Source organism: Camelina sativa, chromosome 7, assembly GCF_030686135.1.
Source record: "Camelina sativa cultivar CO46 ecotype springtype chromosome 7, ASM3068613v1".
Lineage (NCBI taxonomy): Eukaryota > Viridiplantae > Streptophyta > Magnoliopsida > Brassicales > Brassicaceae > Camelina > Camelina sativa.
This window is the reverse complement of record NC_141886.1, coordinates 22,231,820-22,254,662: the sequence shown is the minus strand read 5'-3', so window position 1 is coordinate 22,254,662 and position 22,843 is coordinate 22,231,820. Positions and strand designations below refer to the sequence as shown.

The 22,843-nt window shown below is 30.4% G+C and overlaps 2 protein-coding genes and 1 long non-coding RNA gene across 6 annotated transcripts; 2 read left to right on the top strand and 1 right to left on the bottom strand.

Annotated features, from left to right (window-relative positions):
• Positions 1-2,087: 2,087 nt before the first annotated feature.
• Positions 2,088-2,980, bottom strand: LOC147941572 (uncharacterized). The gene is made up of 3 exons (XR_015560826.1): positions 2,734-2,980; positions 2,618-2,652; positions 2,088-2,543 (listed from the first exon to the last, which is right to left on the bottom strand). It is a non-coding gene; the product is annotated as an uncharacterized LOC147941572 (long non-coding RNA).
• Positions 2,981-12,279: 9,299 nt separating this feature from the next.
• Positions 12,280-16,462, top strand: LOC109124461 (protein NRT1/ PTR FAMILY 4.6). Its single transcript, XM_010417350.3, has 5 exons — positions 12,280-12,606; positions 12,766-12,871; positions 13,015-13,232; positions 14,663-15,091; positions 15,181-16,462. The coding sequence occupies exons 1-5, from the start codon at positions 12,604-12,606 to the stop codon at positions 16,183-16,185; spliced, it is 1,761 nt and encodes a 586-aa protein (XP_010415652.2). The 5' UTR covers positions 12,280-12,603; the 3' UTR covers positions 16,186-16,462.
• A 3,856-nt stretch (positions 16,463-20,318) lies between these two features.
• Positions 20,319-22,718, top strand: LOC109124810 (hypersensitive-induced response protein 2). 4 transcript variants are annotated; one of them, XM_010417349.3, is made up of 6 exons: positions 20,319-20,643; positions 21,227-21,430; positions 21,527-21,647; positions 21,737-21,828; positions 21,921-22,017; positions 22,116-22,718. In XM_010417349.3, the coding sequence occupies exons 2-6, from the start codon at positions 21,242-21,244 to the stop codon at positions 22,472-22,474; spliced, it is 858 nt and encodes a 285-aa protein (XP_010415651.1). In that variant the 5' UTR covers positions 20,319-20,643; positions 21,227-21,241; the 3' UTR covers positions 22,475-22,718. The 4 variants fall into 4 exon arrangements, with proteins under 4 accessions (XP_010415651.1, XP_010415648.1, XP_010415650.1 ...); XM_010417346.3 differs by having other exon boundaries at positions 20,521-20,758; XM_010417348.3 differs by having other exon boundaries at positions 20,549-20,762.
• The last annotated feature ends 125 nt before the right edge of the window (positions 22,719-22,843 follow it).

Genomic DNA, 22,843 nt, shown 5'->3' with positions numbered 1-22,843 from the left:
TAGTTCTTGTTGCAAACTTGAACATTAAAGTTACAAATTTCAATAAGACTTCCTTCACATAACCGATCTCCAAACTTTTCAATAAGAGAATGATGTACGGAGCCTTGAATAGTATTTTTCGTATTGGAAGTAATTAAAATTTTAGATTAATTAATTAATTAATAAAGAAATAAAAATTTTGGTTCAAAAGTAAAAAATTACCTTCTCATCAAGTAGGAGAAAATTTATTCCAATGAGCTCATTGTTTTTTTAAAAAAATTCTTGCTTCCCACTTTCTTGTAAGACGTACTATCGTTCGACGATAAGAACGCTTTCTGTTTAGTTGATCTAGTTTTATATAATCTATGTTGTTATCTTAAATTTGTGTATTTTTTTTATGCTACATGTCTTGTAAATTAATAGAAATAACAATAACAAAGTGAGAAATTTGTTAATCCCAAAAAAACTGAAACGACCCGACCCGTTTTTTTTTTAGTACTAATAATATAATTAAATACTCCATAATATTTAATTACAACCCAAACAATAAATCAATAACAAATTAACATGCACAGTGGAAGACAAATCAAACCAACTCCAATTCAATTTAAATACAATACCAATCATAACCAATATAAACCAGCAACCTAACATGTTTCTAAACCAGGTTCCTACAACACAAACACTAAAACCGACATCACAAAACCGAGACCCTAGATCATCCTCCTCCTCATCGCCATGATTCCACGTTGCACATTACCTGCACCACAAACACAATGAGATGCGTGAGTATTACCAGAAATACCCATTGAGACGATCCTCCCATCTACAAGCTATACACACAAGCAAATCAAGAGTACAACCACAAATAAAACATAGAAAAACAGTCATTGAACATGTCACCCAATATCACATTCACCACACCTACATATCATCACACAAAACAAGTCATACAACCCACTCACTTAGATAAGCTTATGGTCACGCACTCACCTTGTCAAAATGATTATAACAACGAATACAACAAGTTGAGACGTTCCTAACGTCTGAAACAGCCCAGCAACGCCCTACAACAAGCCACACAACTAAAAACGACTTACAGCAAAACTGGACAGAAACATCAGAAAAGAACAATCTCAAAGACGAAACCCTAAAATCAAAATCAACCGTTAACTATCAAATCCCTCCAATGCAAAATCTAATCCTAGATGTCACAAAGCTTCCCACAAAATTTTAGCACGATCAGATTTCAGATGAAACCGCAATCGATCCCGAAACACCCGCTGGTCTCCATCTGCGACTGAGAAGAAACACCGTACGAAACTGCTGATATCTCCTAAAATATTAACTCAAATTCACTTCTGTAAAAAGTAGAGTGTACGAAAATCTCTTAGCTACAACCATACCAAAAATCAATACCTTTCGAAATGATTTGAGCAGTCGGATCCTCCTTCTCCCAAACCCTGACGATTCTGTTCCTTTTGCTTTGAACACCAAAAATCTAGTTTACTCTCCCTTCTCCTCTTCTCACACGTTAATGAGCACTTCTTCTCTTTATTTTCTTTTAGTCATTCACGACAATAATAAGAAGGAGGCGTCCTCTTATTAACAAAAAAGGTTTTTAGTTTAATTATAATAAACCATGATTTAATTAGATTAAACCAAGATTTATTTAAACCAGAATTAATTAAATCATTCTTTGATTTAATTAATAAATCGACCAGCTTAGTAAATTAACCGCAAATTAAACCGATTTCACTCCAATTTTCGATATAAACTTCCATATTTCATATTTTTCGGGGCACGGGCGTTACAAAAACCTTAGTTATTATGCATAAGAAACTTTGTTAATACTTCAAAGTCAAAAATTGCATGGTATGCATTATGAAATTGAGAAACAAAACAAAATTCAAAAAAAAAACTGTGAAAACATGTGGTAATATCTAGGAATCTTTTTATATAGTTGTTTCGATTAGACAACAAACAAATTACCTTCAAGAATTATTCAAGAACAATGATGTGTCAAACAAAAGGTTAATAAAAAAACAAAGAAGAAAATTTTACCAAGAACAACAAAGCTAGTAGAAAATATTTTGCTTGGTGTAATATATGTATTTACAATCCTTTTCCTTTTAAGATTAACAAATTTTTTTAATATAATAAGATTACAATTATCTTATGCTTCGTTTTACCAAGCTTGAAAATTGTGATTTCTGATCGTTAAAATTGACACGTGTCACGATCTGATGAGTTACTAACTTGGATATTTAATCGTTAAAACTAACACGTGTCGCGATCTAGTGAGTTTTTAACTTTGAGAACCAAGCTTTATATAATAAGATGTTATTTTATGAAATTTTATTTAATTGTATAAGTATTATAATAAAGGATATTTAATTTCATAATATAGAATATAATTATTACCACACTTGTTTGACGTTTTATTCCGGAGACATCTTCATTTTTGTTTTAGAGCGTGATTATCTTGATTGTTATCAATACATCCTCTAGTAGATGGATTGGCATCAAAAATATCTTCAATTATCCTTTTTTTGTAAGATTCCCTTTAAATATATATGTGGTTAAATTTAATGGGTTGGAAAATTAAAAAGGAAAAAAAAAAGTTGAATTTTGTTACCATTTTCTTAGTTGCATAGTTGAAAGCTAGGGTCCCTATATTTTGTAAAATAATATTAGTCAATGATGAAAAAATATGTATGTGATTGTGAAGCTGAATATGAGTTTTATATTTACTTATTGATTTATTTTGTTGACCCATGCATGCCTCTAGTGTAGCTAGTTTCAGCCGCATATGAGGTTCATCTCTAAGTGCCTTCTCCATCATAACAATCTGATCATTGTTCATAATAATTATATTTCTTTTGTTGGGTGACTTTTCATTTTTTCACAGTTTCAATTTCCATCTCTAGTGCTCATGTTTAAAAATTCTAATTGAGTTTGATACATTGGAATGACCTCTTCCTCTCTCTATATATATGACAAAAATATGAGAGACTACATATCTTAATATTTAAATTATTTTTTCTTTAGGATTAGGCAAAAAATTCAATATAACATAGGATTGTTTTGTATAAATATAATTATTGTAAAAGGATTTTATTTATGAACTACATGTATCTTTATCGTAAAGTTATCTTTATAATTTATTTTATGATTAGTAATTTTTTTATTTCTTGATTTTTTTAAAAGATTTGTTCTTTTAAAATTGGAAATTTGTGTAAAATTGACATTTGTCATGATCTGGTGAGTTAGTAAATTTTGAAATTGATAGATGTCACGATATGTTGAGTTAGTAAGATTTTTTCTTTTAAAATTATAAATTTGTGTAAAATTGACACTTGTCACGATCTGATGAGTTAGTAACTTTTGAAATTGACATGTGTCACGATCTTATGAGTTAGTAACTTTTGAAACCATACTTTATATAATAAGATATGCACTATAATTTATAGAGCACATGGTGGTATAATGTTAACACAAAACATGAATAGATCTAATTGAATATGTAGCTATGTATTAACGTATATAGTAATTAAGAGAGACTATATAGTTTGTGTTTACATCGTACTATATTAATTGAGAAGTACAAATATGAAACTAACCTTATAAAAAATTACATTATCATGTCATTGGTCTTAAGACAAATGTTTATTTTTTCAATAAAAGTAAAAATATAATTTAATATTAGACTAATAAAATCTTTTAAATAATTATTAGTTTCAAAATAATTTATTTTCTCTATCTAATTAATTATATGGACGAAAATTACTAATTAAATTTTAAAAAAATTATAAACCAATCAGAATTTTAAAAACTAAGATTTTATATATAAGTATACAATATAATTATTTTTAATAACTATATTTTAAAATTTTTGTTTAGATTTTCAATTATGATTCTCCTATCATCTTTCTTTTATTTCATTTACAAATTGTTTTGAATTATCATATAAAACTTATGATTAATAATTATGTAGAATTTTTTCTGTATATGTTGTGATTTGAATTTTTTAAAACAAACACATATTACTCATTCTATGAAGAAAAAAATATGTTTAATGTTCCACATTGGTAGGTTGGTAAAACTAAATTTTATGTTGATGATAAATTAATAAATTTTATTTGCTCACAATTATAATATTATAATTAATATTTTAAAATATTTCACAAAATAATGATGTAAATACAACAAACCAACAATATAAAACTTTAATATACATCAAAAAAAATAAAATATATAATATTCTAAAATAACTACTATTCTAAAAGCTGTATGCAAATTTACCAAATAATTTCAATACAAAAATAAATAATATTTCAAACAAAATAATTTTTATAAATAAATATAACAATAATTTTTAGAAAAACATGTTGACCCGTGCTGTATACAGCACGGAATATCTCCTAGTATATATATATAGAATGAGACATATATATGCATGCTAACACGAAAATGTATTTGTTTAAATCTAGTGTTATCAAATTCTAATGTTATGTTGGGTATCTTTTAACCCCAACAAGTACTAAGACGACGACAAGCCATGAAAAGTATTTCAAATTCGTTAAAAGAATTCAAGTTGTTTTTAGAATCATTTAAAATATACTCAACTGAAAACATATATATATATATATACTCAACTGATGATGCGCAATTTAAAGGTATACGTTGGCTCGTTAAACCCATTCATGAACAAAACATATATGAGCGATAGTGTCAGATAGAAATTGACAGAGAATGAAAACTCATGATTGGCCCAAAGAGAGTGGTCTATAAAACTATTCCAAGATTCACAGAAATTATAAATCACTCGCCAAAAAGTACCTTTCTCTAATTTAATAAAATACATTCTGATAACACTGTAATTCTGTAAATAACAAGAGCCACGAACTGCGAGAATATCAATTCCACTGGACATCAGAAAAAAAATACATATAAAAATTCAGTGAACATAACTGATCGTATATTTTGATATCAAGAACTAAAAAAACCTATCGTATCTTTATATGCAGCTGCCAATGAACTTATTTCCATCAATAATGTGTACATTATATATTCTCGTGAACACAATTTTATAGCTCTTTCACTTCATCTCACTTTTATAGAATTAAAAAATGTCTCCACACTTTCACTTTAGTAACTTTTCTTAAGTTGTCACTAAAACTCGACAGACCAACCAGGACGAATAGTAACGATTATAACCGTAAATTGTATGCTTTCGTAAAGTTTCGCATTTTCATACCTACGCATGTAGATGTATTCCCTGCGTTTGAGCTAATCGAGAGTTCTATTTACGGCCTTAAGACCGCCGCATGCCACGGACAGATTGTGTGAGTTATAACGTGGCGATTGCAAAATAAGTTTTGTCGGGTAGTGAGGACTGAAGAAAATGGTCCCACTACCACGTTAATTATGATTAACTAAATTTGTATTTTCAGAAGCCGAACCATTGGACGGTGAGGATAGATTGAGTAGAGAGAATTAATTATGATTAACTAAATTTGTATTTTCAGAAGTTAAAAATATATAAAACAACAAGAGGCAGATAAGATATTGAGGAAGAGGTGGTGGTTTGGATTCTGTTGCATGCTTGCTTCAAGTGCGTACGTATGGCTCTTACCTTTGCGACAGAATAGTTGACTTTTCTCGACTTGTCGGGTTCTTCCAAATCCTCAAGCATATTTTACGGGTGTATACGAAAATTTTAATATGTGTGGTTGGTTTATAATTTACTCTTTTTTCTGTTATTCGGATTTCTTTAAAACAAAAATTATTCCGCTTAAGATATTTTTGGATTCGATATTTAGGTATTTTGATTGATAAGTTATAGCCTTATAGGTGTACTGTATTTTAGATTAAGTTATCTTTTAAAAAGAGAGATTATTTTCTCTCTAGTACTTCATATTAAAAAAAAATTGATCTATGTTTATTTTATTATAAATAAAGATTTTATCATTTATAACGAACTAAAGCTAATTTTATGTAATATTTGAAAACATATCATCCATTGTAATAAGATGGATGAAACCAATAATATAAATGCGATATGTGTTAGTGGCGTATCTGGATAAAAATAGAAGCAATACATATTATCCTATCCAAAAATCGCGAGTATTACTGATTTGTTTCCTCAATATAAGAAACTTTAAACAATTTCAAAGTTTTGTGATTTTTTTTTAGTTGCATAATTCAGGATGAACTGTAAATACGTAGATATTTACTTTTCTTATCTGTTTGTCATTAGCTTAGGATTCTCTCCAACTTACTAATTATTTTATAAGGATTCTATACCTCTCTTCTGAGCTATATATAATAACATTGATGAATGGAATGAAAAGGCAACAGAATCATCTCTATTTTCAGTTATATACTAGCTAGTTGATAAGAAAAATAATTATCAAGGAAAAATAATGGAGTACTTTTAACAAACAAAAAAATGGAATAGTCGTCAAACTATAAAATTATGCAAAAACTATGACCCAGTTATAGTTCAAGAATCAACAGATGATGTTAAAAAAATATGTAAAATGTTTAAACAAGTGTGAAAATTCTAAATAAAAAACAGGGTGAATTAGCTAGATAGCCAAAATTGGGAATGTAATTAAGAATATAGTACATTAAATTTAGATATTAGGTGAGTAACCAAAAGGCAAAGAAAAATTATCATAATACTCTCAGGTAGTTAGAGAGGTGGCTGGCCGAAGGTGACTGGGCGTTAGCTGGCTAGAGCGGTAGTTGGAGTGGTGGACGGTGGCTAATGGTGGTAGGGGTGGTGGTTATAAAAGGATACCCTATATAATCTTTCGATGGTTATAATAGTTACCAAGTTAAATATAATTTTTTCTTTTGTATTATTTCTGCCAACTTCCCTAAAAAATATATAGAATAATTCGTCATAAATCTTTTCTGAATAAAAATAGTTTCGTACGCCAATTATATCCATCACCATCATCATAAAATATGAAGCGATATTATTTAACGTACCTACAAGAAATCTCTTTCACAGCGAACAAAAACAGCCAATCCTCATGTTTGTGTAGAGTCAACTTTGAATTATCCACACGTAGAATATATTCGTGAGCTATACAATTCTAACGTTGCATTATCTTATTGGGACTAAAACTCAATACGAACGCATGGGGGAACTCCTCACATCCCCTATGTAATATTAGGGAAGTACATAACTTTTTTTTAGTAGACTATGTAATAGTTATATGTTATAAAATTATATTATTATTTGATTCATTAGTTGGTTATAAAATCTGTACTAGTACTTTTACAGCAGTTTTTGTTTAAAAATATTTTTTGGAAAGTTTTTATATTAAATACTATTTAATGTTATATTCATAGCCAAACAAGTTATTTAACTTTCTCTACTATCCTTATAACCAAACACAATAAAAATATTTTAAATATTCATATATATAATGTTCTATAATTAATATAGATATTTAGAAGATTTATTCCAAATTAAAAAAAAATATTCTCCTATCATCTCTTTTTGATTTTAAAATTTAAATGTAGTAAATCATTATATAATACATAAAGTTAATAAAAAGGTGTATTTTTCTTGCATATATTGTGATTTCAATTTTTAAAAACAAACATATAGTACTCAATTAATATAAATGTGTGTGTTCAACATACATATATAGTAAATTTACTGTATATAGTAAATTATAAAATTTTAAGAAGTTTATAATTTATAACTGATATATCTAAACTTAATAAAAAGTTTAAAATTATAAATATTTAAACATTTTTAAAATTATAAATATTAAATCTGAAAAAAAATTAAACATATTAAATTTTCAAAATTACGCAAACGAGTTATATTACATGACTGGTTATATGACATTACATGATTGAATTGATAATACTAAAAAATAAACTATCAGTAATATGGTAATTTAATACGGGTTAAATCCTCATTTTAATGTTTTAACAACACCAATATAAAATATGTCGAATCAAACTGATTTAATTAAGATTGTAATAAACAAAAATTATTGTGCGGTATACAAAAGAGTACCTAAAATTATTGTGCGGTTTATAGATTAAATCACTAAAATTAACAAAAGAGTATATTAGCAAAATTAGAATTAAAATAATACATTAAAAAAATTAAAAAAAACTTAGATTTAGGATATTCCAAAGAATAAAATAAAATCTTCAAAGAGTATATTTACATAAGCCAAAAAAATCTCATAAATTAATTAATCTTAAGCGTGATTTTCGATTATGCAACCAAAATAAAATATTACCTAACAGATATATCCAAACTTTTAGTATAAATCAGTGACATCTCCATTCACCGGAATACACTATATTCATACAAAAAAAATATTATTTGTATAGTCTGAATTTACAGGTAAAAGGAAAGTATATTAATAAAATTAATACATTAATAATTTAAGTATATTATTTGTATATTCTAAATTTACGGGTTCACAAGAAATCTTGAACACAAACCAGAATATGTAAAGAAAAATTATCTTAATCATTCACACTATTATTAACCAATTAATTCGAAAAAATAATATCACTTTAAGGAATAAAAATATGACCAAATTTAATAATATAAACAAGCGTTTTACAAAATCTTCTGAATTAACAATTGCAAGTGATATATGAGTTTAAATGTAATGAATTATATGATGAATTGAGTTATGATCTTTATAACGGACAATTGGTTAAATGTAAAATGTTAAGATTATATGATAATATTGTCTAAAAATTAATAAAAATATGAAAATTGTTTTAATATACAAAATATATACATAATTTTTGTATAAAATAAAATTCAACCGTGCAATAACACGGGTACTCATCTAGTTTGATTATTTATTTCGGTTGACTAGTAAAATCACACAACTCTTTTTATGTACCAACGGTCGTGTTTTATCTATATAATGTCATATATTTTGTTCTTCTCAACAAACATAGTCATGTTATATGTTTGTGTAGACCTTTATGTACATTGATGTTTACCAAAAAAAAATATATGTACATTGATAATTTTTCATTGAAGTGGATATACCTCTCTGGATTACATATATGATATTTTGCACCCTTCTAGGACTCTAAATACTAGGTAAAAGAACTCTTGGTTCCATAGAGTAATCGACAATAAATGGGAAAGTCATTTATCTTTTATATAGTATATAGTTATAAAAAGTACTAGTATATATTTTTTTTATTTTATTTTAAACATAAGCTATAATCTACTAAATGTTAAAAAACGAGGATAGTATATATAGTTTTTTTCAACATTTTTTTGTTAACGCAAATATAGTTTTTTTCAACATTAGATATTTTTTAATCTAGTAAATTAAAGAAAACAAGTATACTTTCCATCGAAATTAGAATAAAAAATAATAATTGGATTTTGTTATGTAAAACCCTTATTATATATTAGGGGTTACACATTAATCTATTTATTTAGAATTTTTATGAGCTAAAAAAATCATATAATGTAATTAATTATTCTTAAAATCAACTTATTAGAAATAGAAACAATCACAATCAAACAATTTCCCATGAAAGCCAACTTTCGATATCACTCATCATACAAAATCATGATGATCATCTAATGTTTTTACTTTATAGACAATGACTCAATGAGTGCTGACATAGTTAGACCGTCCAATAATTCAGGTGCAATAAAATATATGTAAGATTTTTAACATTATATGACTTTCTAATACATATCATTGGTTATGCAGTCTGCATACGCCTACAAGGTTGGCCCCAACTTTAGAACTGATAATATAAGAAATGAAAAAGCAAATTTTAAAAAAAATCTCCCCAGCTTCAAGTCAAGTCCATGAAATGGAGAAGTCAGCGGTCAAACATATCATCACAGCTCATATACAGACGATATCGTAAAAAAAAAAAAAAAAAAAAAAAAAAGAGATATAATTTCACGGGCAGTCTAAAAGACTTTGGTTTATGAACATTTCGTGTATTTTAATGTCAATTTGTTGTATGCTTTATGAAAAGAGAGAAAGAGTTCTAAAAAAAAATGAAAAATGAAATAAATAATATATACAAAAGAGAGGGTCGGTCACTGCCACAATTAAGCGGAAGTGGAGAATGGTTGGTATTTGTTGTGTCCTTCAAACCTCACAAAGCTTCAATTTGAAGATCTTTTTGTTTTATTTTCGGCACAGTGTACCTTTTAAAATGGTTTATTAGGTATTTTATAAGATTGGGTTTTTAAAACAATACTGCTTCTAAGAAAATTATAAACATATGAATATTTAATTCTATCTGTTGTTCAAAAAAAGAAAAGGAATATTTAATTCTATCTATTTTGCTTTGAAAAATCAAGAAAAAATTTTCTCGAGTCTTTAACACTTAGTGAAGAAATTTGATTTTCTTATCGTTTAGTCAAATTATGTTTAGTCAAATTTCGATAACTGTTTATAAATGAATCCACATAGTTGAATATTGGAAAATATATTTCAAGATTTATATATTTCATCAGAATATTGTAATTTGCATTGACAATGTGTCGTGTTTCAAGGGTCTATCACTTACGTAGATAATTTGCTGTTTATGTAATTCTAACCACAATATTAATTTCCGAGGAGAAAAAGTTTGTAATAGAGACTGAACCAGGTTTACATTAAAATTCCAAAACGGAGAGGAAATAAATCAAGAAAACAAATAAATATTGCATGGATAAGAAAACACGACACTTGTCTATGCAACTTTTTTCTATAGTTGCATGAGATCACTTTAATGTTAAAGTCCTCCCAAACAGTATTAGATTCTTCGCTATAAAAGACTTAAAGACCTCATGGGTAGTTAAATAGAGCGTTGTGAATTTGAATCATATACTTCGACATATGTACACGTACACACAGATACGTATTCATATGTGGCACTGAAATAATCAAAATATTCAATTCTGAGAATAGTTGAATAGCACTTGGCGAAAAAAACATTAGTTAAATTTCAGCATATTCTTGCATCTATGCCACGTTAATTAATGGTTATTTCGTTTGATAAATAGTTCTTTTAATTGTCTATTATCTAAATATATACGAAATTTTAATTTGAATGTTACTGAACATACAAATACAAATTTTTCTTGAGCCACTATAGCTCCTCCTTCGTCCCCTTAGCCGCCGGTCATCAAACTACCGCAGAAAAAAATGATAAGTACAAAAATGATATAGAAATATTAAATTAAAAAAAAATTAATATTAAAAAAATATATATATTAAATTAAATAAGTTTTTCTTCACACTGTGTGTGTGTGTGTGTGTGTTGTAACAATAAAGTTATATGTAGTCTACACGTATCTAAAACCAATGGAGTTTCGAAAGCAAGATCTTTTGGTGAAACCATCAAAGAGACAACAATGCATATTATCTTTTTAAAAAAATATAGGATCACAAAATTTCTTGCACAAATTGCTAAGAGAAAAAAGTATAGAGAAAATGTGTCATTAATTAATATCAGCCATAAACATATATAGTTCATTACTAACCTTACAAACAAATATGTAATTTAGTTATGATTCCATCTAAAATTAATTAAAAAGGTTGAAAAGGAAGTAATTAGTAACAACAGTTAATTGGCTATATACTTTCCAAAGCCAAAACTATACCATGAATAGAAAGATGTGGAATAAATAGGTCTAGATTAAGTGAATGTTCTACCTCATTTTTGTGTTAGTCAAAAAAGTTAAAATCTCACTAAATTTATTTTAAAATCCACTAAGTGGAGGGTTTGATTCCTACCATCACCTTTATCTTGCCCTTCAACTTTTTTTTTTTTTTTTTGGATTTACTTGCATCGTTCTCCATTAAACAAACCAAACCCAAATATGTTGTATTTTATTTGATAATGAATTATGTCGAGACAAAATGTGGAAGACTTTAAAGTAAAATTTAAGTGAAACAATCTAGAAGAATTTATTGTTCGTTAAAATTCTTGTGTGAAAACAAATCTAGAAGAATTTATTGCTCGTTAAAATTCTTATGTGAAACAATCTAGAAGAATTTATGATTCGTCTATATGTAAATGTGAAACGAATATTATGATGTGAGTAATCAAAATACTCAATCAATCCTCAAAAATTTGTTACAAACTAGTAACAATTACCTTGTGGAGAATAAAAGACAAAATCAATTCTACATATGTTAATTACATTGGTATCGGAAACTCCATTTCAAAACCAACTTGCCAATTAAGTAAAGGGTAAAACAAACATGATTGATTAGCCTTTATTCCACCACTATATTACTAGCTTTATCAATTCAAGGAATTAATATCATCTTTAGTTGCCCTAAAAACAAAGAAATAAAGTTTTTTTTTTTTTTTCAATAAGAGGAGCAAAAACAATGTAATTTCCTAAGAAGAGAATAAAGAAAACTACAACATGAAGTCATTTTCTAATAATAAAGAGGGCCCAAATTCTCCTTTCTTCTCACCCAATTGGACCCTTCCTCAAATCTCTTCTCCTCTCCTCTCTTTAAATTCCGCTAATACCCCTTTCCCACTTTCACTCTTATATTACATTAAACCTTTTTATCTATTTTTCCTCTACCTCAAAGTTTGAGAGAAACAAAGAAAGAGAGAGAGAGAGAGAGAATGGTGGGTTCTTGAAGCTTCTCACATTATTTTTGCTCTCTTCATAGTTTCAAGAAATCAAATATATGATTAGTGTGTGATGATGTTTCTTTTAATAGTAATATATCTCTTTCTTTCTCAAAGTTTAGTTTTGTTTCTTGTGTCTTTGCCGTATACTTACAGGAAGTGGAAGAAGAGGTCGCAAGATGGGAAGGCTACTCTGACTGGAGAAACAGAGCTGCCGTGAAAGGCCGTCACGGTGGCATGCTCGCCGCTTCTTTCGTCTTAGGTCAGTTTCTAAATTCCATATTTACCCCTCGATTGTTCTGATGCATCTTTTTCCTTTGTTAACCACACATTTATATTTTAAAACGATTCTCTTAATGGATCATTGTGATTGATTTGTTATATGTATATTTTTACATTATGAAGTGGTGGAGATATTAGAGAATCTGGCGTATTTGGCGAATGCTAGTAATCTCGTGCTATACCTACGAGAGTACATGCACATGTCTCCATCTAAATCGGCAAATGACGTCACCAATTTCATGGGCACAGCTTTTCTCCTAGCTCTCCTCGGTGGTTTCCTCTCCGATGCTTTCTTCTCCACTTTTCAAATCTTCCTCATCTCAGCCTCCATCGAGTTCTTGGTAAGCCTTTCACTCATTTCTTTTACATTTGTTTAACCCTTACAAATTATAAACACAACACTAACAAACAAACAAACAAATCAAACTCCACTTATATAAAAATATTCAGAAACTTTGTTATCCGTTAGATTACTTTAGTTTAGCTTAAGTTCTAAGTTATTAGCGTTGACTTTTTTGTTTTGTCTAGCCACCACAATCATAAACCCGTTCACATTATAATAGATCCACATGAATATCTATCGTAAAAGTGTATATATATATATATAACAAAATTATCACATATGGAAGGAAAAAAAAAGTATAGTTGTAAGCAAAAATCCAACGAACCATGCGTGCATTGGTATGCTGATAAAAAGGACAGAAGCAAGAAGAGGAGCGTGACTTTGATACGGTACCGTATCCGTATCTATACGTAAAATGATTTGTTATGTTTATGATCCTAACACGACCTATACGTGATAACATCTATTAAAAAAAAATCGTACACCCTAGTTTTGTTATAACTGTCACTATCTCAGGGTCAAAAAAGGAAATTTAAACATCTTTCTTGGGTTTCAGCAACACAACAACCTTTATAATTGTTTTTGTTATCTTGTCTTTACGTTTGATAGGGTATGAAACTATAGTGTCCACTTATATAACAATCTGCCACTCGTACCCTCGTGACTCTGCCACTTAATGGTACAAAAGACAAAACAAACTTATACTAGTTGTAAAAGTACAGTTGGGGCTCTTAATGCTTTGTGGGTAGCGTTTGTGCGTTCGTATACGAGTGCAAACGCAAACACTCTTATATCTGTTTACCATTATATATAGATAGATAAATTTTGATGGTTCATGTAATATATACCTCTACGGCTCTACCTATCATAATTCATAACTACACATAAATATATATAGCTGACTTAGCTTATAATTTCACTCACTTTAGTAAAGTGTTTTTTCTTATATGTTTTGTTTTAAATTGATTTGAGTCATTTACTTATATGATAAAAATCATTGATATTCCATGGAGTCATATATACATTAATCTAGAATCGATATATTATTGGATAATATATACTAGAGTCCAAATTCTTTTTAAACCCCTGCTGTTACGTCAGTGTAACCGAAGTTATTTCTTCAAGAAAAGGGATTAGCCAATGAGACGACCACACAGAAAATAAGGTTTTGTCCATACCTCATTTAATAACGACGTCTCATCGTTCGTAACGGTTTCAATTATTTGTATCACGTCGCTGGTCTGACTCTCACGAACCACTAGGGTTAAACTCTCTCACGTGCCCTGGTCCCATTCCCATACTATTCTTTGTAACTCCCCCAAAAAAAACCGTTATTTCGAATTAATGAGTTTTAACAAATCAAAATGTGATTCTTTGTAAATCACATTTGTAATTCCCATATTAAAATGTGATTTGGGTGACGTGCAGGGATTGATCGTACTCACAATTCAAGCTCGAACACCGTCCTTAATGCCTCCATCTTGCGATGGTCCTACGTGCGCTGAAGTGAGTGGCTCGAAGGAAGCGATGCTATTTGTGGGATTGTACCTTGTGGCTTTGGGAGTGGGAGGAATAAAAGGGTCGTTACCATCTCACGGAGCAGAGCAGTTTGATGAGAGTACGCCTAAAGGTCGGAAACAGAGGTCAACGTTCTTCAACTACTACGTGTTTTGTCTTGCTTGTGGAGCACTCGTGGCCGTCACGTTTGTGGTTTGGTTAGAAGACAACAAAGGATGGGAATGGGGTTTTGGTGTCTCTACAATTGCTATCTTCGTCTCGATTCTCATCTTTCTCTCTGGATCAAGATTTTACAGAAACAAGATCCCATGTGGAAGTCCTCTCACTACAATCTCCAAGGTTTGTTTTTACCTCTTTAGTTCTTGACTTTGAGAATGAGAATAAACATGTGCCCTTAAGTAATGTTTTATATGATTTGTGTGACTCAGGTCCTTCTTGCGGCTTCGTTTAAGTGTTTCATGAGTGGAAGCTCAAGCAATGCAGTTGTGAATATGGCCGTTAGTCCCTCTAATTATAGCGTACCAAAAGGAAAAAAAGAAGAAGTTAAATCACAAGGAGAAGTGGAAAAGCCACGTCAAGAAGAAGCCGTGCCTCCTCAGCCACAACTAACCAACAGTTTAAGATGCTTAAATGGAGCTGCCGATGAGAAACCTGTCCATAGATTGTTAGAATGCACGGTCCAACAAGTTGAGGACGTCAAGGTTGTGCTGAAAATGCTTCCGATATTTGCTTGCACCATCATGCTCAACTGTTGCTTAGCTCAGCTTTCGACATTCTCTGTCCAACAAGCTGCTTCAATGAACACAAAGATAGGAAGCCTAAAGATTCCTCCAGCTTCCTTACCGGTCTTCCCCGTCGTGTTCATCATGATCCTCGCACCTATCTACGACCATCTCATTATCCCATTCGCTAGAAAAGCTACCAAAACCGAAACAGGAGTCACTCATCTACAAAGAATCGGAGTAGGTTTAGTTCTTTCTATATTAGCAATGGCGGTTGCAGCATTGGTTGAGATTAAAAGAAAGGGAGTGGCGAAAGACGAAGGCTTGCTTGACTCGAAAGAAACCTTACCGGTCACTTTCCTATGGATCGCTCTTCAGTATCTTTTCCTAGGGTCAGCTGACCTATTCACACTAGCTGGACTGCTAGAGTATTTCTTCACAGAAGCACCTTCTTCAATGAGATCTCTAGCGACATCACTCTCGTGGGCTTCCTTGGCAATGGGATACTATCTAAGCTCAGTGATTGTATCGATAGTAAACAGCATCACAGGGAGCTCAGGGAATACACCATGGCTGAGAGGAAAGAGCATAAACCGTTACAAACTAGACTACTTCTACTGGCTAATGTGTGTTCTTAGCGCAGCTAACTTCTTGCACTATCTCTTCTGGGCAATGCGTTACAAATATAGATCAACTGGTTCAAGAAGCTAATATCGAGTGGTTTACCTTTGAGCCTTTTTTAAATATATAATTAGAGCAGAAAATGGTTTTTACATGAGCGGCTGTTATATAAAGAGATGAATGGGGGATATGCAAGTAGTGATGTTGTGGTTAGGTAAATATTTGGGGGTTTGGAGTTTTTTTTTTAAAAATCGTTGGACAATGAATGTACAGCGAATGGATATTTCAACTTGCTTGAAGCTTACTTTTAATTGTTTCTTGTACTGTACGAAACTGAGCTAAGCTTGATAACATTAAGATTCACAAATGTGGATACTGGAGATTTTTTTTTGAATAGTTGAGCACTTGAGCTAAAATAACTTCATACCAAAGAAGTGAAAACGATGACTAACGAGGCCCAATGAGTTTTAACACGGGCCTACAAGAAATAATGTAACCAAGCCCTTTTGTTTAGGTTTGGGTTAGTCAAATATTGGTAAGTAATTTTTTTTACTTAAATATTAATCCCTTATTTATTTCAAAACTAGAGGAGGACCCGCCCGATGTACGTATTTTTTTTGGGATATCCGTATCAGTATCCGTATTTGTTTTATCCGTAATTTATTATCCGTATTCGTATTCAAAAATTTTAGATATCCGTTATCCGAATATCCGTTAAAAATCCGATTATATAAAAAATAAAAAAATTGCGTATTTTGTATAAAATACCGCATATTTTGGACAAAATACCGAATATCCGTATATAAATACCGGATATCCGTGAAAAACAAATATCCGTTTTAAAATTTAGCAAAATCTGTATCCGTATCCATATATAATAAAATATATTTGGAAAAAACGGATATCAGTTATCCGTTTTAAAATTTAGCAATATCCGTATTCGTATCCATATCCGTTTTATTTGATATTTCACTAAGCGTATCCGTATCCGTTTGTCCGAATATCCGTTTTTTGGAGCGGATTCGGATACTGATACGGATATCCGAGGATATCAGATATTAATCTCAGGCCTAGTTTAAAGTTTTATAAATTAAATTAAATTTAACAAAATATATTAATATTTGTTGTATGTTATTTTGTAAATTTTATTTTTGTTATAATACACTGATTTATATCTATTTACAAATCTTTTATGTATGTTACTATTAAAAGCGTATCTTTTTACACATAAATATACTCTATGTTACAAATATATTCTTTATCACCACCTAGAAAATGTCTATATACATTAAAGCCAACTATTTTACTTTCAATTCTGCCTAGTTTTTTAATTATTAAAAATTGTTGGCTCAAAAAATATTTTGAATAAAATATATATTACATAATATACTAATCAATGATGTATCATCACAATAATGTAGGTCACCATGGAGAAAACCTCGACTCCGTCCTCATCCCTTATGGAAAGAACCTTGCATCAAACCTCATGCACCTTGGAGAGAACCTTGGTTCCGCCGTCCTCCCTTGGGGAGAAACCTTGCGTCCAACCTCCTTCACCTCCCTTGGGAAGATAACCTTATGTCCAACCTTCTCAACCATAGAGAGAACCTCGACTTTGCCCTCCTCATGTGTGGAGAGAACATGTTTATGTCTTTTTGCTATCTCAAAATGGGTTGCTCCAACAACCAAAAACATTTTTCTAACGTCACAAAATCTTTTGATTGTAACTAATGTTAAATTTCCCAATGTATTCGTGATAGTAACTATGCAGAAGTGAAAGTTAAATAGTTGGCTTAATGTGTTTATCGATTACATAATATACTAATCAATGATGTATTATCAAAATAATGTATGACCACCATGGAGAAAACCTCGGCTTTGCCCTCATCCCTTATGGAGAGTACCTTGCGTCCAACCTCCTCCACCATGGAGAGAACCTTGGCTCCGCCTTCCTCCCTTGGGGAGATAACCTTGCATCCAACCTCCTCCACCTTCCTCCCTTGGGGAGATAACCTTGTATCCAAGCTTCTCCACCATAATCGAACCTCGGCTCTACCCTCCTCCTGTGTGCAGAGAAAATGTTCATGTCTTTTCGCTATCTCAAAATGGCTTGCAACAACAACATATTAAAGTAAAAACATTACAAAATATTTTGATAGTAACTAATGTTAAATTTCCCAATGTATTCGGGAAGTGTGTTTGACACACCATGATGTAGCATATGTCTCTGTAACGCCTCAACCGCCACCTTGCTTAGTGAGCCCATGTTCACTCTCAGTCCATGGGCCCTACTTCTATTCCCGACCCATGGATCCACCCATATTCGATGGCGGGTTTGTTACGTTTGGGAGGCTTTAAAAACTTGTTTACCGACCCTACAAATCAACAATTGATCTTTTCCTGTGTTTTGTCCTCACTCGCACAGTTCCAACAATCACTTCCAGGAAGGTCACCCATCATGAAGTTCTCTCAGGACCCTTGACCAAAAAAATAAGTATATTTTGATGACATATATGGTCAAATCAATTCTTTTAAACCTTTCCGCAAACCAGGGTGTCACAGTCTTTAAAATCCTATGGATCTATCAACAACGATCTATGTTTTTCCAATCTATCTAAATCTATGTTTGTTGTAAGATTGTGTTTAATTAGCCTATTTTATCCATCTATTAGGTTGATGAGCTTCTACTCGTTGTCTCCCTTTGAGATTGAATGAATAATGATAATAATTATGTTTGCAAATGAAAGAAGGGTTATGACCAACCAATCAAGGTTGAAAAATTAGAAGAAAATTAATTTGGCATAATTAAAGAAGCAATAGAAAATTATAATCACGGTAATATATGAATCTCAAATAATGCAAAGATGAAAATATAAATTAAATAAAACAATCTAAAATACTACAACAAATTTTAAAATACAGTATTAGGAAAAGAAGACACATATATTAATGATTGTTTTGTGTCAATATATTAATCTTACATATTCCCAACTGAAAAAGGAGAAAATATGAGAAAATTTTGGTTTAAAAAAATAAGAAAAATTTACCTTCCCATTAAAAAATTTCCCAATTAAACAAAGTTGAAAGCAGTGTTTTTGAATAAATTATTTAAATATAAGACAATCTATGTTTATATAGAAGTGAGTATTTACAAAATTTAGAATTAATAATTAATTGTATATTTTCCTTAATCCCTTTTTCTATATTTTTTGTAAAATTAATAACTTGAAATTAAAAAATAAGTAAATAATATAATAATTTGAATTTTATGAAATATATATATATATAATCTCCTTATAATTATTTTTAAAAAACTTTGTATTTTTATAAATACTGTAATTTTTGATAATTATCTTTTTACATTATTAATATTTTTCAAAACAAAATATTTTACTTTTTTGTAATCAAATTCCTCCTATTAAATATTAACTTTTACACATGTCAGAATCTGAAAGTGATAACTTGACACATGTCAAAATCTTGTTAATGGCTAACATTCAAAACCCAACTTTATATAATAAGATATTATAATCATTTTGAGTGATTTTTATATATTTCTATTTTATTTTATTTTAAATAATGTAAATACTTTTTTATCAAACATTTTTTAAACTATATTTTTATTAGTTGTATTATTTTATTTAGTAATATTTTTATGTAAAAAGGATTAAACTAAATTGGGGTTCATATTTCTATATATTTTTTAATTTGTGTGTAAAAATTTTAAGGGAGTGTTATTGGATTATAATTTATAAAGAATTTTGAAAACTTCAACAAGTATTCTATAGTTTTGTTGTTTAGTTTTCTAAAATCTTGTAAAGTGCTCCAAACAATCTCTGTATTTTTGTGATACTTTCCATGACTTTATTTTGTGAAAAATGTATAAAATCATAAAAATAATATAATAATTGAATTCATTAACAATTCTAAATTCTTTTGTTTTTAATAGAATAACACAAAACTTTTATTGACTTTATAAAAGTTTGAATCTAATAACTCAAATTTGTTAAGATTTTAAATAAATTTTTACAAATAACAAACTAATAACAGTAAATTTTAACATAGTTTAACAAAAAATTTATCTAATAACAACTGATCCTATATAACATTTAAAGCCTTTAAAACTCTATTCAAATCTCAAACCAATAACCTCAACTTAACATCAATTAAAATATATAATAACAGTAAAATATAAGTATTCTTTCTATTTGTAAAACTAAATTAATCTTTGTTTTTTAAAAAATCAAAGCTAGATTAAGGATTTTTTGGGTGAATTTTTCAATAAATCCAATGCCAAAATAAAATTATTAATGCTAACATAAAATACTTGTAAAATAGAATAAAATTCTTAAAAAAGGAATTGGATAAGGACTATTAAAGCAGTCTCAAGTCTCAACTAAAATCTATTTTAAATAGAAACTAGATAAATCCGAGGTATTTATTACCCAGGTTTGTCACGAAGGAATCCCAACAATAACCCAAAAGATTTTATACTAATTTCGTTAATTATCACAAAATTGCTTAAGCAATTTCGCCGAACCTTCCTCAGTAATTTCCTCCAACTTGCTCTTTTTTCCTTTTTGTCTGTTTTGCTTTTGCTTATAATTTGCGACTTTGCTTCCTCCTCTGAACTTACGCAGCCGTATCAGATTATTCTCTCCTTGTGTGTAAATTTCTCAAACTCCTCTGTTCTTCTTCTCTCTCTGTAATCTAATTTTGTTTCGTTACTCGTTGATTTCGTGTCTTTCTTTGAATCGTGGACCCTTTTGGACTCCATCAATCCTAGGGTTTCGTTCTTCTGTGTAGTGGTGGGTTCTGTGACTGTTAGGGTTTTGTGACTTCTTTTTGGTTCAATTCTTAGGTCTTATGTTCCGTTCTGACCAAAACCTTATAATATTGTTTTAAGAGCAGAGTCAAAAAAAAAATTTTAAGGTCTGAGTCTACTTGTCGTTGAAAATTGCTTAAAGATATGTTTTTAAACCTTTCTCTTTGACTTGATGTATTGTTTAGTCCCCTTGTTGCTTACTTCTTGGTTTATATCCCATAATCTAGTATTTGATGATGATTTGAGTTGTAAAGTTTTGGAATTTTCATGTTTTCTGATGTTTTTTTTTCCTTGTATTTGTTTCAGGAAAGAAAAAGAAAAATGGGTCAAGCTTTGGGTTGTATTCAAGTTGATCAGTCGAATGTAGCAATCAAAGAGACTTTTGGGAAATTTGACGAAGTTCTTGAGCCTGGTTGTCACTGTTTGCCATGGTGCTTGGGGAGTCAAGTCGCTGGTCACCTTTCCTTACGTGTTCAACAGCTTGATGTTCGCTGCGAGACAAAAACTAAGGTCTTATTGACACTTCCATCCTCTATATATAGTTCATGATCAACTGTCTTTGAGACTGTTGAAATGAATGTTGTGGGTTTCTTTTTCTTTTTTTAGGATAATGTGTTTGTCACTGTTGTTGCTTCCATTCAATACCGTGCCAAACCTGAGAGTGCTCAAGATGCTTTTTACAAGCTCAGCAACACGAGGAATCAGATTCAAGCTTATGTCTTTGATGGTTTGTTTCAAATGTCCTTCCTTTTTTTTTTGTTGTGCTTCTTGATGTTCTTGTGTTTGCCTAATGATTAACTAATCGATCCACAATAGTGATTCGAGCAAGTGTACCTAAGCTGGATCTTGACTCAACCTTTGAGCAAAAGAATGACATTGCAAAAACCGTTGAGAATGAGCTCGAAAAGGTACATCTCATTGAGCAACAATTTTGTATTTTCTGCTTGGAAAAAATGATATACATAGAATAGACTCTTAACTGCTTTTGTGTATAATATAGGCTATGTCTCATTACGGGTATGAGATTGTTCAGACCCTTATTGTGGATATTGAGCCTGATGTGCACGTCAAGAGGGCAATGAATGAGATCAATGCTGGTACGCTCAATTGTTGTTGATATACAAGTTTTCGACTTCTATTAGTATTTGCTGAGAATCTTACAATGTTTTGTTCTGTTTCTTGATGAAAAAAACAGCTTCTAGAATGAGAGAGGCGGCTAGTGAGAAAGCTGAGGCAGAGAAGATTCTGCAGATCAAGAGAGCTGAGGGAGAAGCTGAATCGAAATACCTTTCAGGTATGGGTATAGCCCGTCAGAGACAAGCCATTGTGGACGGTCTGAGAAACAGCGTGCTCGCCTTCTCTGAGTCTGTTCCAGGGACATCTTCTAAAGACGTGATGGATATGGTTCTGGTGACTCAGTACTTTGACACATTGAAGGAAATTGGTGCGTCTTCAAAGTCAAACTCGGTGTTCATACCTCACGGTCCAGGTGCTGTTAGGGACATTGCTTCACAGATCAGGGACGGTCTTCTTCAGGGTAACGCTGCTGAGTAGGGAGAGAGAGAGGTCTCTCAAAGTACTAAAGCTTTTCAGGGGTTTAGAGTTGTGTTTGCTACTTATAGTTTCTTCTTTCGCGTTTGCTACGAAATCTATATGGAGTTCTTCAAATATGTTTAGGCTTGTGAGACTGGTTTGTGGATATGATTTGGGATTTGAAATATCTGACACACTTCGGGTTTTAGTGTGATTTATCATTTTTCATGATTGTTTTCTGTTAAAAATATGTTTTTCATCTTTATTTTGTCTTCTCTTCAATATTGTTTTCTGTTTCTGTTAAACATACGCTATATGCTATATGGAAAAAAAAAATGAAAATAAAAATAATTTCATCACTCATCATAGGACTACAAAATGAATATTTTG

Bases quoted from the DNA above. Each gene is read 5' to 3' on its own strand.
- LOC109124810 (XM_010417349.3), top strand. From the start codon at position 21,242: ATGGGTCAAGCTTTGGGTTGTATTCAAGTTGATCAGTCGAATGTAGCA. The intron at 21,431-21,526 runs GTCTTATTGACA...TTCTTTTTTTAG, and splicing joins GCTGCGAGACAAAAACTAAG to GATAATGTGTTTGTCACTGT. The intron at 21,829-21,920 runs GTACATCTCATT...TGTATAATATAG, and splicing joins TTGAGAATGAGCTCGAAAAG to GCTATGTCTCATTACGGGTA.
- LOC109124461 (XM_010417350.3), top strand. The intron at 12,872-13,014 runs GTCAGTTTCTAA...TACATTATGAAG, and splicing joins CGCCGCTTCTTTCGTCTTAG to TGGTGGAGATATTAGAGAAT. The intron at 13,233-14,662 runs GTAAGCCTTTCA...GGTGACGTGCAG, and splicing joins CAGCCTCCATCGAGTTCTTG to GGATTGATCGTACTCACAAT.